Source organism: Myotis myotis, unplaced genomic scaffold (genome assembly GCF_014108235.1).
Source record: "Myotis myotis isolate mMyoMyo1 unplaced genomic scaffold, mMyoMyo1.p scaffold_m19_p_1, whole genome shotgun sequence".
NCBI classification, from domain to species: Eukaryota; Metazoa; Chordata; class Mammalia; order Chiroptera; family Vespertilionidae; genus Myotis; species Myotis myotis.
Window position 1 is genome coordinate 109,383,589 of NW_023416313.1, and position 16,403 is coordinate 109,399,991.

Below are 16,403 nucleotides of genomic sequence, written 5' to 3' on the forward strand. Positions count from 1 at the left end.
AATCCGGCGCTTTGAGCCCCTACTCACCGGGGACATTGTGACATATTTTGCCACATAGTACATATATGAAAATGTCCCTAAATCTCTCAGATGGCTCTCACCCAATACCGGGTTTGCGGAGTGCCACTCTCACGGGCAGTGAAGAAGTTGTTTCCTGGCAGGGAAGCAGCGGGCAGCACCTGCAGAAGAGCGGGGAGGGGAGGGAGGGAGGGAGGGGAGGGGAGGGGAGGGGAGGGGAGGGGAGGGGAGGGGAGGGGAGGGGAGGAGGAGGGGTGGCCGCGGGGGCGGGGCGGGCGGGAGAGGCGGGGGAAGATGGCTGCGGTGAGTCGGGGCGTGAAGGGCCTGGTGGCCGTCATCACCGGGGGCGCCTCGGGCCTCGGTCTGGCCACGGCGGAGCGGCTGGTGGGACAGGGGGCCAGTGCCGTGCTGCTGGACATGCCCGGCTCCAGCGGGGAGGAGCAGGCCCGGCGGCTAGGGAAGAGCTGCGCCTTCGCCCCAACCGACGTGACCTCGGAGGAGGACGTGCGCGCGGCTCTGGCTTTAGCGAAAGGAAAGTTTGGCCGCGTGGACGTGGCCGTCAATTGTGTGGGCATCGCGGTGGCCCTCCAGACCTACGACCTGAAGAGCAGGCAGGCCCACCCCTTGGAGGACTTCCGACGAGTGATCAACGTGAATCTCATCGGCACCTTCAACGTGATCCGCCTCGTGGCCTGGGAGATGGGCCTGAACGCACCAGACCGGGGAGGCCAGCGAGGGGTCATCATCAACACGGCCAGCGTGGCCGCCTTCGAGGGCCAGGTGGGCCAGGCGGCATACTCCGCTTCCAAGGCGGGCGTGGCGGGCATGACGCTGCCCATTGCCCGGGACCTGGCGCCCCTGGGCATCCGCGTCATAACCATCGCTCCCGGCCTGTTTGGCACCCCGCTGATGACCACCCTCCCCGAGGAAGTGTGCAACTACCTGGCCAACCAGGTGCCCTTCCCCCGCCGCCTGGGCCACCCTGCTGAGTACGCGCACCTGGTACAGTGCATCATCGAGAACCGGTTCATCAACGGAGAGGTCATCCGGCTGGATGGGGCCATCCGCATGCAGCCTTGAGGGGAGGGGAAGACGAAACACACTCCTCAGTCCTTCCCCTGGGACGCTGTGCTCCAGCTCGGGAGGAAGCCCACTAGCCAGTGTGTATCTCTGCCCACTAATCACCTTCTGTGCCTAATAAAGTCTATTTCTTACAGGAAAAAAATGAAAAGAGGAATTTACCCAAATTCATGAGGACCGCACATGAAATCTGGCAGAGAAAATGTCCTGTAGTTGGTTTTCTAGCTTTGGAATAGATGATCAAATAAGCCAAACTTTTCCAAACCCAACCTGAGATTCGGTATCAGAATTTTGGGACCGTAGGTAGTCCTCTGGCATTTGTACTTGGCCAATACGGAATGGCCCTAGCTTTACAGAGCAAACTCAAGAAGACTTGTATGGTTAGTGAATACTCTTATAACACCCATTTGTGTATTAAACAGTAAAAGGACAATCACACTGCCTTGTGGAGGTTTTAAGTACTTTGAACTAATCAGGTCAAATCTAAACCCACAAACATTTTTGTGAACAAAAATAATCTTTGAAGATTACTTATGATCTCAATGTGATAAAAAGTAAACAAACAAACAAAACAAAAACAAAACAACAACTCTGAAACTTAAAGAAAAAGTTATCTTTTTTGATGTTTTATATTGAAAGGTAACTGAAGGATTACCTAGGAGAATGACTTGTGCATGACATTGTTTACTATTGATTTGTAGTCCCAGACTTGATAGGAGATTTCCTCAGTAAAGGAATTAATTCTTGTCAGGTGGAACAGGTAATCCAAATGATTATAGATTATGGACTGTTGGACTTCAACCAATTTTGTATCTAATGGAGCAATTATATAGTAATAGCTCTTCATTAATTTATTCAATGTATACTCACATGCTCCATCATTTAATTAGTTGAATAAATTTTCATGAATCAATTTATAGGAGATACATTTCTTAATATTTTAAAAATTATCTATAATAAGAAAAGCATAATATGCTAATTAGGCCAGACAGCTGGATGACTTTCTGGATGACCTTCTGGATGAAGCCAGGGCTGCAGAGGGCTGAGCCTCTTGCACAAATTTTGTGCATCAGGCCTCTAGTACTTTAATAAATATCATTAGTATACATATATGGAACTAAAAAGAGGGAAACATCATTAAAACATCCCAAATTATGCCAACTCCCCACCACCAGCTATTAATGAAATATGATTTTAAACATCTATCCAGCTGTATGTCTCTACTAGATATATACTGAAGGCATTCATGGCAAAGAAAGTATATCTGGAAATTTTCCTACTAAAACACTGTTAGGGAGGATTATTTTGGTGGGAAATTTTTTTTACTAAATGTTGTAATTTATAATTATATGAATTAATATATTTCTAGATTATTTTTGTTTAACAAACTTTCTCTTCCATGCTTTAGAAATTTATATTTATTCTTCAGAATTTTAGGTTTCTGGAGATATTTGGGGTAATATTTGATACTTGAAAACACATACAAATGAAAATTATTATTCATTTATCTTACCAAGTTGATAACTGAATCTTTTTTTTTCTATATCAATATGCTCTATTTTTCCATTACCTTACTAATGTATTGATGGTATGCTCTGAATTCAGTTACTCTGATGGCTTGCCATTAATTCCAGGTCTATTTCCAGATACCTAAGAAAAAATTGTCAACTAATCCCTAAAGGCTTTCATTTTAAGAATGAAGTGAACTCATTCTATCTTCAGTCCTTGAGCCTTTTGAAGAATTGCTATAAAAAGATAATTATTTCCTTTTGTACCCAATTGCAGTTTTTGTCCCTGTCCTTTTTAATCTTGCATTATAAATTTTTACTTTGTCTGTAATATTATTTTAAATGCCAAAAAAAATATGCATTTGAGGATAGTCATCTTCATTTTAGTAATAAACTAAATATATTCATATTGACATTGGGCAATGGCAAAAACATTATTCAGTATACTCAATATTCACTAACTCAGTAATTATGTAATTTTTATAATGAAATAAAATAAAGGGCTTCTTTCAAAACCACAATACAAGAACCCCATTTCTCATGATCTATTTAGCATAATCTCAAGTTTGAGTCTATTTTCCATTCATAAAAATGAATCCCTTGAATGTCATAATTTCAGCATATTTCTTTTCTACACTTTGTGAAAACAAAAGACATTTGTTTTAATAGTATTTCAATAAAATTATTAAAATTTCCAATTGAGTCATCCATCAAATTTTTAAAAAGGTCATAAATTCTGTTCACTAATGTTGACAATGGCTTACCCTAAAATTATCATAAAACTATAACTATATTATCACTCCATTAATTTAATCTTATAAATAGTGGTTTATTAGAATGAAAAATGTTATTGGAAAAATATGTATTTTTTTCAAGGTTCCTCTAACAAAGCTGTATTTCTTACTGATAGTAAGCTCCTTCATCATTACAAGAAGACAATAGTACTACCATTACACTTTACAAAGGCATTTATTTATTATCTGAATGAGATTATAATTAATTCCAAGAACAATTAAATAAATCATTTTATTTATAAAGTTTTTCAGCATCACATTTTAATTAGATGTAGTATTTGAATTGAGCCAACCTGTTGGTAATCAGTGAAGACAGGAAACCATGATGATACAAATGATTGCTCTAACTTAAGTGGTTGGCAACTTTTAACACTTGTGTAAAATGGTGGCACACTGGGACATTGGGACTTGCAACCAGCTCCTGGCAAAAGCTCAACCCCTTTGGTCTTTACTATTTGGAGTTATCCTTACATTCCTGTCCACTGACATAGGCACAATCAATACCAATCTTGAATTTCACAACACTTTCCTGCCCTTCAGGTTACTCTAACAGCCAGCGGTTCTCAACCTGTGGGTCGCAACCCCTGTAAATACATCCTGCATATCAGATATTTACATTATGATTCATAACAGTAACAAAATTACAGTTATAAAGTAGCAACAAAAATAATTTTATGGTTGGGGGTCACCACAACATGAGGAACTGTATTAAAGGGTCACGGCATTAGGAAGGTTGAGAACCACTAACCCATCTGTTTCAAACTCTATAATACAAATAAAAGAGAGGAAAGTATTTTAAAATATTGAGAAGGGTGATTTTATTAGATATTTTTTATTCTACTGTAGATTATCACAATATTTAAGATGTAAAAACTTCAGTGTTTTATTGAGTTATATCCTCATCAAGTGGCCATCCTGCTTTAGTGTGACAGCCACAATAATGGGAAACACTATGTTTTGAAGACAAGAGTCTATCTTTTTATAGCTGAAGGCATAAGCAGGTAAAAGAATTGAAGTATGGCTTTAGGTCTACACCATATTGGCTGTGGTGATGTAAATGAAAACATTTGTAGGTGTGAAAATTCTATAAACTTACTCATTGTTAAAATAGAATAAAAAGAGAGAAAACAATTTCTGTATTATTTTAGGCCCATTTGTAATAGTTTTTGCATTTATTAATCTATAAAATTGGACAAAGTAGGTAATGAATGGTAGAATTAAAGTACCACTACATACCCTTTAATGTCTTCCAGGTCAGCACATTCATTTTTTTCCCATTACTACTTCTCCAAACTAGCCCAAACCATTAATGTATTTTGCCTGTACAATTTACAATTATATACATACTTGATCATGGATTTCGCTTTCCATTGTTAAATAATCAAAAAAAATTTCTCAAGAACAAGTAATTAATTTCACACTAAAGAATTATTCTTAAAAAGAAAAAAATTCAGTTTCCCAAGCAGAAAGAGCCAATAGAGCCAATGGTACATAAATCTCTAGTTATTTCAAGACAACCATTATTATTGAACACCATTTGGGTCAGTTTTTTATTCTAAAGAAAAATATCTCATGTTCAATTGAAAAATAGAGGAATATTCTTACTTTATCCTGCTATATATGAAGGATTTTGGCCTTATTTGTAATTTAAGAGACTTTTTGGAAGATTCTGCTACTCTAGGTTTATCATGAAACATAGGCTACTAGAAATATAAAAGTTTCCACGGTGCATAATGCTGCCATGAACATAGGCGAGCATATATCTTTGTGAATAAATGTTTTCAAATTTTTCAGGTAGTTACCCAGAAAATGGGTTGCTGTTCATATGGTACCTATGTTCTTATTTTTTGAGGAACCTCCATACTCTTTTCCATAGTGGTTGTACTAGTTTACATACCCACCAACAGTGAATGAGGGTTCCTCTTTCTCCACAACTTCTACATTTGTTATTATATATCTACAATGGATTACTCCCCTACCATAAGAAAAGATGAAATACTTCCATTTGTGACAAGGATAGTCTTTGAGAATATCATGCTAAGCAAAATAAGTCAGTCTGAAAAAGTTAAGAATCATATGATTTTACACACATGTGGTATGTAAAAATGAAAGCAACAAATGAACAGAGAAGGAAAACAAACAAAAAACCGACTTAGACACAGACAGCAATATGATGGTTTCCAGAAGGAAGGGGGTGGTGGGTAGTAAAGGGCACCAAATATATGGTGATGGGAGATGATTTTTTTAAAAATATATTTTTATTGATTTCAGAGAGGAAGGAAGAGGGAGATAGAAACATCAATGATGAGAGAGAATCATTGATCAGCTGCCTCCTGCACACTCCCCACTGGGTATGTGCCTGAAACCAAGTACATGCCCTTGACTGGAATCAAACCTGGGACCCTTGAGTCCGCAGGCCGATGCTCTGTCCATTGAGCCAAACCGGTTAGGGCAATGGGAGATGATTTGACTTTGGGTGGTAGACATACAGATCATGTATTATAAGTGTTCACTTGCAACCCATATACTCTTATTAACCAATGCTACCCCAATCAATTTATTTTTAAAAAGAAAAAAAAGAAATTCAAAAATTTTTTTTTACAAATATGGAACTCATAGGTTGAGAAATTTAATATGTTCAACCCAGTGTACAACTAGACTTAAGGACAAAATGTCACATTTGTTTTTGTTTGTTTTTCACTCTGATTCAATCTCTACCCAAAAGCTAGAATAATATTTCTAGAATATAAGCAAGTTATTATTCTTATTACAACACAGCAATGATGTCTTCATGGCCTTGAATGTTTGCAAAATAAGCATATGGACTTATGCAGATACTAACGGTAAATCCCTTTTCATTTTTTGATTTACTGTCATATTCTACCTAAGGAAGCATTTGTAGAAAATAAGAGTAGATTGATACATTCTTCCCAAAGCAAATGATTTTAAAGGAAAATAATCTCAAGTACATTTTTAATCAGAGAATAATGGATATAGATTTTTCAATGTGCTTCTTAATCTCAAGAAAAGCACTAGATAAAATTGCATTTTGTTTTTGTACTAGGATTTGCTGCCAGTTCTTAGGTTACTTCAGGAAATACTTATTTCTAGAGTACAATTGTTTTAAATTTGGATCATTCTATAATATGAGAACAAAATTTAATTCAGATATCATAGAAATAAACTTTTTGATATAAAATTTTCCTTCTGTTTATAAGTCCACTGCTATTTTTGGTATAAAAGCAAATATATTTCAGTTCTATAGCCTTTTAATCTTAAAAATGTATTTTCAAAACATGTAACAGCTGAAAGCTTCATTATGCAGCCTCCTACATAATCACATAATCCATTGTTAGAGACATTGGAAGTGGAATTGAAATAGAGTTTTGTAGGTTTAATTTGTTTTCTAGTAAAATGGTGAAAATTATAACTGGCTTTCTTTCATGACTATTTTGAGATTACAATTCTATGTGATAGAAACAAATTATTCACTCTTGTACAATGAAAATACTTTAGTATCCCAATAAAAAAGATGATCACATCTTCTTTATTTAGAATAATAAATTCATTTTTTTCTCCAGATTCCTAATGGGATAACAGTATCTGTATAACTCACACAGAATCAATGCACTCAGTTTGTGCCCTAGAGTCAGAAAGAAGCTATTGTCACCTACTGCTTTTTTTTCCCTTACTTCATTTCTCTGTCTCTCCTTGTCTCTCATCTATGTTTTTGTTTTTTTAAATATATTTTATTGATTTTTTACAGAAAGGAAAGGAAAGGGATAGAGAGTTAGAAACATTGATGAGAGAGAAACATCGATCAGCTGCCTCCTGTACATCTCCTACTGGGGATATGCCCGTAACCAAGGTACATGCCCTTGACCGGAATCGAACATGGGACCTTTCAGTCAGCAGGCCAACGCTCTATCCACTGAGCCAAACCGGTTTGGGCTCATCTCTGTTTTTGTCTCAATGTACCTCTTTCTCTCTCTCTGCCCTCATGGTTTCTTATATGATTTATGGCATATTATATTTGTCCAAATTTTAAAATGGTACTAGTGAAAAAACATGATTATGGCATATAAAAACTCAAAAATATAAAAAGTGTATGTTACAAAATGTCTTCAACCAGATGCCATTCATACACTCCTTGGTGACATCACCTCAATCTCGATGCAGTCACAGATGTTATAATTCTTCCATATTTTAATCAGTGTCTTCCTCAGTTCCAGCAATTATCTGGGCAAAGATCCTCCTCAGAGAGTAGGTCTTGAAAGCTGCTTAAAAACCTTCATTTCTTGGTTGGATCAAAGAGGTGGTCTTTGAAAGGAGAAGTACTACATTGACATTGAGATAAAATTATAGCTCTACAGTCCTACCTCAAAAAAACAAGAAGAAATGGTAATAAATTCTCTAACTCTGCAACTTAAAGAATTAGAAAGAGAGCAACAAAAAAAGCACAGAGTGAGCAGAAAAAAGGAGATGAAGATCAGAGCAGAAATAAATCACATAGAGACCAAAAAAAAAAAAAACAATACAAAAGACCAATGAAACCAAGAGCTGGTCCTTTGAAAGGATGAACAAGATTGATGAACCTCTAGCCAGGCTCACCAAGAAGCAAAGAGAGAGGACCCAAATAAACAAAATCAGAAATGAAAGAGGCAAAATAACAATAGACCCCAAATTAATACAAAAGATTGTTTAAAAATACTATGAATAACTCTATTCCAACAAACTACAAAACCTAGAGGAAATGGATATATTCCTAGAAAAATACAACCTTCCAAAACTTAATCAGGAAGAATCTAAAAATTTCAATAGGCCAATAACTATGGAGGAAATTAAAGCAGTCATTAAAAAGTTTCAGGCAAACAAAAGCTTGGTGCCAGATGGCTTCACAGGGGAGTTTTACCAAACATTCAAGGAAGAACTAAAACCAATCCTCCTCAGACTATTCCAAAAAATTCAAGAGGAAGGAACACTGTCAAGCTCATTCTATGAAGCCAGCATTACCCTTATACCAAAACCAGATAAAGACAACACAATGAAAGAGAATTACAGGCCAATATCCCTCATGAACATAGATGCCAAAATACTCAACAAAATTCTAGCAAATCAGATCCAGCATTACATTAGAAAGATCATACACCATGACCAAGTAGGACTTATCCCGGGGATGCAGGATGGTACAATATATGCAAATCAATAAATGTGATATATCACATAAACAAATTGAGAGACAAAAATCACATAGTAATATCAATTGGTGCAGAAAAAGCATTTGACAAAATCCAACACCCTTTCTTGGTAAAAACCTTCACCAAGTGGGAATAGAGGGATCATACCTCAATGTAATAAAAGCCATATATGACAAACTTACAACCAACATCATACTCAATGGGCAAAAACTAAAACCATTTCATCTAAAAACAGGGACAAGACAGGGATGCCCACTTTCATCACTCCTGTTTGACATAGTACTGGAAGTGCTAGCCATAGCAATTAGACAAAAAGAAGAAATGAAAGGTATCCAAATTTGAAAATAAGATGTAAAACTGTCATTATTCAGAGATGACATGATATTGTACATAGAAAACCCTAAAGACTCCATAAAAAACTTATTAGACTTAATAAATGAATTTGGCAATGTAGCAGGATACAAAATGAATGCCCAGAAATCTATGGCATTTTTATACACCAAAGATGAACTTACAGAAAGAGAGATTTAAAAAAAAATTCCATTTACCATAGCACCAAAAAAAATTAAGATACCTAGAAATAAACTTAACTAAGGGGGTAAAAGAACTATACTCATAAAACTACAGGACACTGAAAAAAGAGATAGAGGAAGACAAAAACAGATGGAAGAACATACCATGCTCATGGGTTGGTAGAATCAACATAATTAAAATGTCCATACTACCTAAAGCAATCTATATATTCAATGGACTCTCCATTAAAATACCAATGGCATATTTCACAGACCTAGAATGAACTCTCCAAAAATTCCTCTGGAATAAAAAAAGACCTCAAATATCTGTAGTAATCCTGAGAAATAACAAAGTAGGTGGGATCTCAATACCAGATATCAAGCCGTATTACAAATCCACTGCTCTCAAAACTGCTTGGTACTGGCACAGGGACATTATAGGCCAATGGAATAGAATAGAGAACCCAGAAATCAACTCAAACCACTATGCTCAATTAATATTTGACCAAGGAGGCAAGAACGTACAATGGAGTCAAGACAGTCTCTTCAATAAATGGTTTTGGGAAAATTGGACAGATACATGCAAAAAAATGAAACTAGACCACCAACTTACACCATACACAAAAATAAATTCAAAATGGATAAAGGACTTAAATGTAAGACAGGAATATTAGAGGAATCCATAGGCAGCAAAATCTAAGACTTATGCCCAAGCACTATCTTATAGGGCAATGGAAACTAAAGGTAAAATAAACAAATGGGACTACATCAAAATAAAAAGCTTCTGCACAGCAAAAGAAACCATCAACAAAACAAAAAGAAAGTCCACTGCATGGGAGAACATATTTGCCAATGTTATCACTGATAAGGGTTTAATCTCCAACATTTACAGGGAACACATACAACTTAACAAAAGGAAGATGAACAACCCAATCAAAAAATTGGCAATGTACCTAAATAGATACTTTTGAAAGAAGACAGAAGGAAGGCCAAGAGACATATGAAAAAATGATCAAAGTCACTCATCATTTAAGATAGGCAAATTAAAATGACAATGAGGTACCATCTCTCTCCTGTCAGAATGGCTATCATCAACAAATCAACAAATGACAAGTGCTGGCGAGGATGTGGAGAAAAAGGAACACTCTTGCAGTGCTGGTGGGAATGCAATCTGGTGCAGCCACTATGGAAAACAGTATGGAGTTTCCTCAAAACACTAAAAATGGAATTCCTATTTGACCCAGTGGTGCAACTTCCAGGAATATATCCCAGGAAACTTCTAGAAACACCAATCAGAAAGGATATATGCACCCCTATGTTCATTGAAGCACAATTTACAATAGCTATGATTTGGAAACAGCCTAAGTGCCCATCAGGAGATGAGTGGACATAGACACCAGGGGGGTAAGGGCACGAGTGGGGGGGGGGTGGAGGAGCCATGGGGGATAAGGACACGTATGTAATGCCTTAATCAATAAAAAAAATAAAATTAACAATAAAAAAATCACCAGGAAAAAGAGGATGTTCTGAGGCATTATCAGCAATAAGCAAAATCTTGAAAGGCATGTTATCTCCAAACAGCACTCCATTTTGCTGACATGGCAATTCAGTGGGGCATCTTGGAAGAGGAGCTGAGTCACTGATCACTCCTTAGTGTTCCTGGAGTACCTGGCAGTGCTTCAAGGCCGTGGGATCCTCACCACGCCAGGTCGCAGTATTTCAATTTGTGGTTTGCAACACTGCCCCCAAGCAAAACTATTATCCTGTCCTTAAAACCTTGAAACCTAGCATTGACTTGGGTTCTTTATGGATGAAAATCCTTTTGGGAATCAGTTTCCAGAAGAGGGAAGTGTTATCCACATTAAATACTTGCTCTGGCAAGTAATTTTTCTTCATAACCAGTTTATCTCACATTTACAAAATTCTTCAGCAGCCTTCACATCAGCACTCACAGACTCACCACTTCCTTTCACATTATGTAATTAGAAACAATTCAACCACCCAGAGCTGGCAGTAAACACAACATTGTAGTTGGGTCCAACCTTTTCTTTTAACCTGGCAAACAAAATATTTGCTTTGGTTGTGATTATTATGGTGCTTACAGGGGTATGATTCTGTGGCTGGTGTTCAATCTAAGACATTAGTAGAAATTTTTCCATGCTTGATAAGCCCTTCTCAAAAATTTCCCCCTCCCCAAAAATCCTTTAAAATAAATCCGTATTTCTGTTTGTCTCATTGCCTTTAATCAAGCAGATCCTGTAGCAGCTTCCATCACTTTGTTCTTGGTTCTTCAGGATCATGGCTATCATGGAATGGGACATGACTAACTGGTGAGCAATAACTATTACTGATTTTTCACGTTAATCACTTTAATTTTGTTTCCAGACCAATCACTTGACATGATCTCTTACTGGCAACATTAGCCAGTAGATTTTGGACACTTAGGAGTGATGATGAACAAAACAAAGTAAGATTAAATCAGATACAAAGGAATATGATGCCATCGAGAGCTGATGTAAACAGAAGATGTATGGAATTGCTTCCCACTTAACACAGCATAAACATTTTTTATACGAAGAAAGAATACACTAAACAATAATAATAGAAAGCATAGTATAATACACTAGAGGCCAGGTGCACAAAAATTTGTGCACTCAGGGGGGGGGGTCCCTCAGTTTGGCCTGTGCCCTCTCGCAGTCTGGGACCCCTCGGGAGATAACGACCTGATGGCTTAGGCCTGCTCCCGGGTGGCAGAGGGCAGGCCCAATCCCTAGGTGCAGCCCTTGGTCGGGCTCAGAGTAGGGCCGACTGGGGAGTTGGGGCGCTGCCCCCTGTCATGCACAGAGCAGGGTGGATCCGGAGGTTGCAATGCCACCCTCAGTCACTCTCAGGGTAGGGCCGATTGGGGGGTTGGGGCACTGCCCCCTGTCACACTGAAGGCAGGGTCGATGGGGAGATTGCGGCGCCACCTCCTGTCATGCACAGAGCAGGGCCAATCTGGGGGTTGGGGCTCCGAACCCTGTCACGCACAGGGTAGGGTCCATCAGGGGGTTGGGAAGCTCCCCCCTGTCACTCACAGAGTAGGGCCTATAGAGGAGTTGGGGCACCGCCCTCTGTCACACACAGAGCAGGGCAGATCAGGGGGTTGGGGCGCCACCCTCTATCACCCATAGAGCAGGGCCGATCAGGGGGTTGGGGCACCGTCACTCTCACACTCAGGGCAGGGCCGATGGGGAGGTTATGGCTCTACCCTGTCACTCACAGAGCAGGGCTGATCAGGGGGTTGGGGTGCCACCACTCCCACACTCAGGGCAGGGCTGATGGGGAGGTTATGGCTCTACCCTGTCACTCACAGAGCAGGGCTGATCAGGGGGTTGGGATGCCGCACCCTGTCACACACAGAGCCGCAGGGCGATCAGGGGTTTGGGGAGCTCCCTCCTATCAGGCACAGATCAGGGTTGATCATGGGGTTGGGGCACCTTCCCCGGTCACGAACAGAGCAGGGCCGATAGGGAGATGGTGGCCCCACCCCCTGTCACACACAGAGCCGCAGGGCAATCAGGGGGTTTGGGCGCTGCCCCCTGTCACACTGATCCCGGTGTCGGGAGGCCTCTCGGCTCCGCTGATCCCGGTGCTGGGAGGCATATTACCCTTTTACTATATAGGATAGAGGCCTGGTGCACATGTGGGAGCTGGCTGGTTTGCCCTGAAGGTTGTCCTGGATCAGGGTGGGGGTCCCCACTGGGGTGCCTGGTCAGCCTGGGTGAGGGGATGATGGCTATTTGCAGCTGGTCACACACCCTTCAGGATGGGGGTCCCCACTGGGTTGCCTGGCCAGTCTGGGTGAGGGGCTGAGGGCTGTTTTCAGGCTGGCAGGTGACTGAAGCTCCCAACCGCTCCTTTTTTTCCTTTTTTTTTCTTTTTTATTATGGGCCAGCTTTAGCTCTGAGGCTTGACTCCAGCCCTTAGGCCTCGGTTGCTGAAAGCAGGTGTCTGGTTTGTTTGGGTTCTATAATCAAAACACTGTTTCAACTCCAGCTCTGAGATCCCGGCTGGCTGAAAGCAGGTTTCTGGATTTTGTTTATATTCTATATTTGTTACAATGTTTCAAACTGCAAGCCCAGAGGCTGGCAGAGGCAGGCAGGGAACCTTGGCTTCCTCTGTCACTGAAGCAAGCAAGCCTCATGTTCGCTTCAAGCTGCCTGGCTGCTGGCTGCCATCTTGGCTGGCAGTTAATTTGCATATCACCCTGATTAGCCAATGGAAAGGGTATCAGAGGTACGGCTAATTACCACGTTTCTCTTTTATTAGATAGGATATTTATTTTTTTCCAATGGAAATGTACTTTATTTTTTTTTTTACCATTTTTTCTTTTTTTATTATTTAAAGTATTACAAATAGTAGTACATATGTCCCTTTTTTTCCCCAATTGACCTTCTCCCAGCCTCCCCTACCTCCATATTTATTGACATGTAATCAAAACTCACTGAAGGTGAGTTTCACTTCATAAACTGAAATGAATTTATTATACAAATACTAGGTTTTTACTGAGTTAACCCCAATACTGCAGCTGGGGCTTAGACATGGCAAAGTCACAGACTTAAAGGCTGTATACAACCTGTGATTTTTTTTCTCTTTGAGTATTGGCTTTGTTGATCTCTTTCCCTATGGAACATCTTTCTCTGCTTTCCAGACCACACAGCAGATATTATTTCTGACATTTCACAAGTTTACACTTTACATATGTAATTATAGATAATATTTTTCCTCTCTCAGAAGACATTTTGCGAAACATGTAATTGGTCCAGACTGGCTGCCTAAATCAACCAATTGTGGTTAGGATGAGAGGGAGGTTTTATGATCAATGAAAAGATATGTTGAAATAAAACCTGAGTATTTGGGTGGAGTGATATTTAACTAAAAAAAAAAAAAAAGGTAATTTTCTGCTAGAAAATAATTCAATATATACCTTCTGTAATTATTTAATTTTTAACAACCTCAAAAATATGGTTATAAATATTGTACCTTTTTAACCTCACACAATTTTACTGTATAAATGTATTACATTATTTAACCAATTTTATATTTGGCATTAGGGTCACTTAAAATATACATCCTTGTAGGTAAATACACAGAGGATGAAACTGATCAAAGTATACACATATTTTCACAGGTTTATATATCATAAAATACCTTCCCTCCACCAGGAATGTTGTAACAATTTGTTTTCTTACCAATATTTAGTAGAATACTTATTTTCTATCTATACACCAACACTATTATTAAAAAAATCTCTCAAAATTAATATATCTTTGGCATTATCTAATTGAAGCAAACATATCATTATTTGGCCTTGCAAATGTTCTGTTATTTTTCTCAAAATCTAAAGAAGAGGTATTTTTTCTAAGTTTTATTCCTGCAGCCCAATAGAATGTAACTATTTGGGCAAAATGTGTGCATTTAAATAATTGGACTTTTGCAGTACTTCCCAAGATGTAAATATACAGAAATAAACTATCTCTCTGCTTTACTACCAATCTGTTATAGATAAAATAACTTTTATAAGCTTCCTGAATTATTAAACATATTTGTTAAAATACAGAAAAGCAGCCCTGGCCGGTGTAGCTCAGTTGGTTGGAGCATCATCCCATGCACCAAAGGGTCATGGGTTCAATTCCAGGTCAGGGAACATACCCAAGTTTTAGGTTAGATTCCTGGTCAGGTTGAGTAAGGGAGGCAACAGATCAATGTTTCTTTCTCACATGAGTGTTTCTCTCTATCTCTCTTCTTCCTTTCCTCTCTCTATAAAATCATTAAAAGAATATCCTTGGGTGAGAATTAAATATATATAAACCAAAGTAATTAGTCATATACATATGCCTTAGTCTCAGAGATATTTTTATAGCAAGTACATAATCATATTTATTTACTCCCATCATCATTTGCATTGTTTTATCTGGAGATGTGCTCTTTCTAATAATTGATTTAACAACTTAGTACATTTTATTTTGGAATTGGTTTATAGAACTGCCCTAGCTGGTTTGGCTCAGTGGGTAGAGCCTCAGCCTGCAGACTGAAGTCTCCCAGGTTCAATTCTGTCAAGGGCACATGACCGAGTTGTGGCCTGGATCCCCATTAGGGGGCATGCAGGAGGCAGCTAATCAATGATTCTCTCTTATCATTGATGTTTTCGTCTTTCTCGCCCTCTCCCTTCCTCTCTAAAATTAATAAAAAAATATCCTATACAATAAAAGGATAATATGCAAATTGACCGAACAGTGGAACGACTGGTTGCCATGACATGCACTGAACACTAGGGGGCAGACGCTCAATGCAGGAGCTGCCCCCAGGCCGCAGGCCCTGATCGCCGGACAACCCCTTGGTCTCTTCCCCTGGCCAGCAGGCTCCAAACCCTGATGGGGAAAGGGGAACTGAGGGTGGGTGGTGGCAGAGGGCGGGGCCAGCTGCTGGCAGCCGGGGAAGATGGCCCTGATCTCAGGTCAGGCCTAGGGATGATACCCATGCACAAATTTCATGCACCAAGCCTCTAGTATGATTTAGTGCTATGTTGATATTTTCCCCATTTTTGAAATATTATTCAAAATTTATCATAATATATCTTTATAGTCTGATATACATATATACATTTTCAATGTATGTGTAAGAAAAACAAACATTTGGTGTAAATAAACATTATGTGAGAGACAGTGAATTTCATCTAAAAATCATTAATATTTTAAAAAATTGATATGTTAAGGTTACTCTTTAATAGTAAAAATATTAGAGACATGCTTAACAATGATTATTTTTATTTAATTAAAATTGCTATTTTAAGGTTTGAAACTGAACAAATATTAAGATTTTGAGTATCAAGATTCTTAATGAGATAGCAAATGTTAATACATTTCCAAAGATTTTGAATTCAAAGTTAATTGTCAATATGAGATTATAATTTTTATTGTTTTGGTATCATAGAATGCTTCTTCTGAAAGAGATTTTACAAAAATTCCATGAACTTAAACCTCACTATAGAATTTTTAAAAAAATATTTCCAGACTTTTCTGGAAACCTCATAAAGCTGATAGACATTTATCTCCATAGTGACATTTTGAAAGTTTCTAAGCAAGCTCTCCTATACAATGTACTGCTCTGAAATGCAGTTTCAAAAGAATTTGATTTGTTGTAAGTCAGAAATTTTACTTTGTATAACATCTGAAAAATTTGCTTTAATTTGTGAAATACATCTAAACACAAAACCTCAGTTAACTCTCTTTCCAGCACATTTTGGCCTGG

The 16,403-nt window shown here is 38.6% G+C and overlaps 1 protein-coding gene across 1 annotated transcript; it reads left to right on the forward strand.

The window, feature by feature from the left end:
* The first annotated feature begins 312 nt into the window (after positions 1 to 312).
* On the forward strand, positions 313 to 1,098 carry LOC118659315 (3-hydroxyacyl-CoA dehydrogenase type-2-like). Its single transcript, XM_036315635.1, has one exon. The coding sequence runs from the start codon at positions 313 to 315 to the stop codon at positions 1,096 to 1,098; it is 786 nt and encodes a 261-aa protein (XP_036171528.1).
* The last annotated feature ends 15,305 nt before the right edge of the window (positions 1,099 to 16,403 follow it).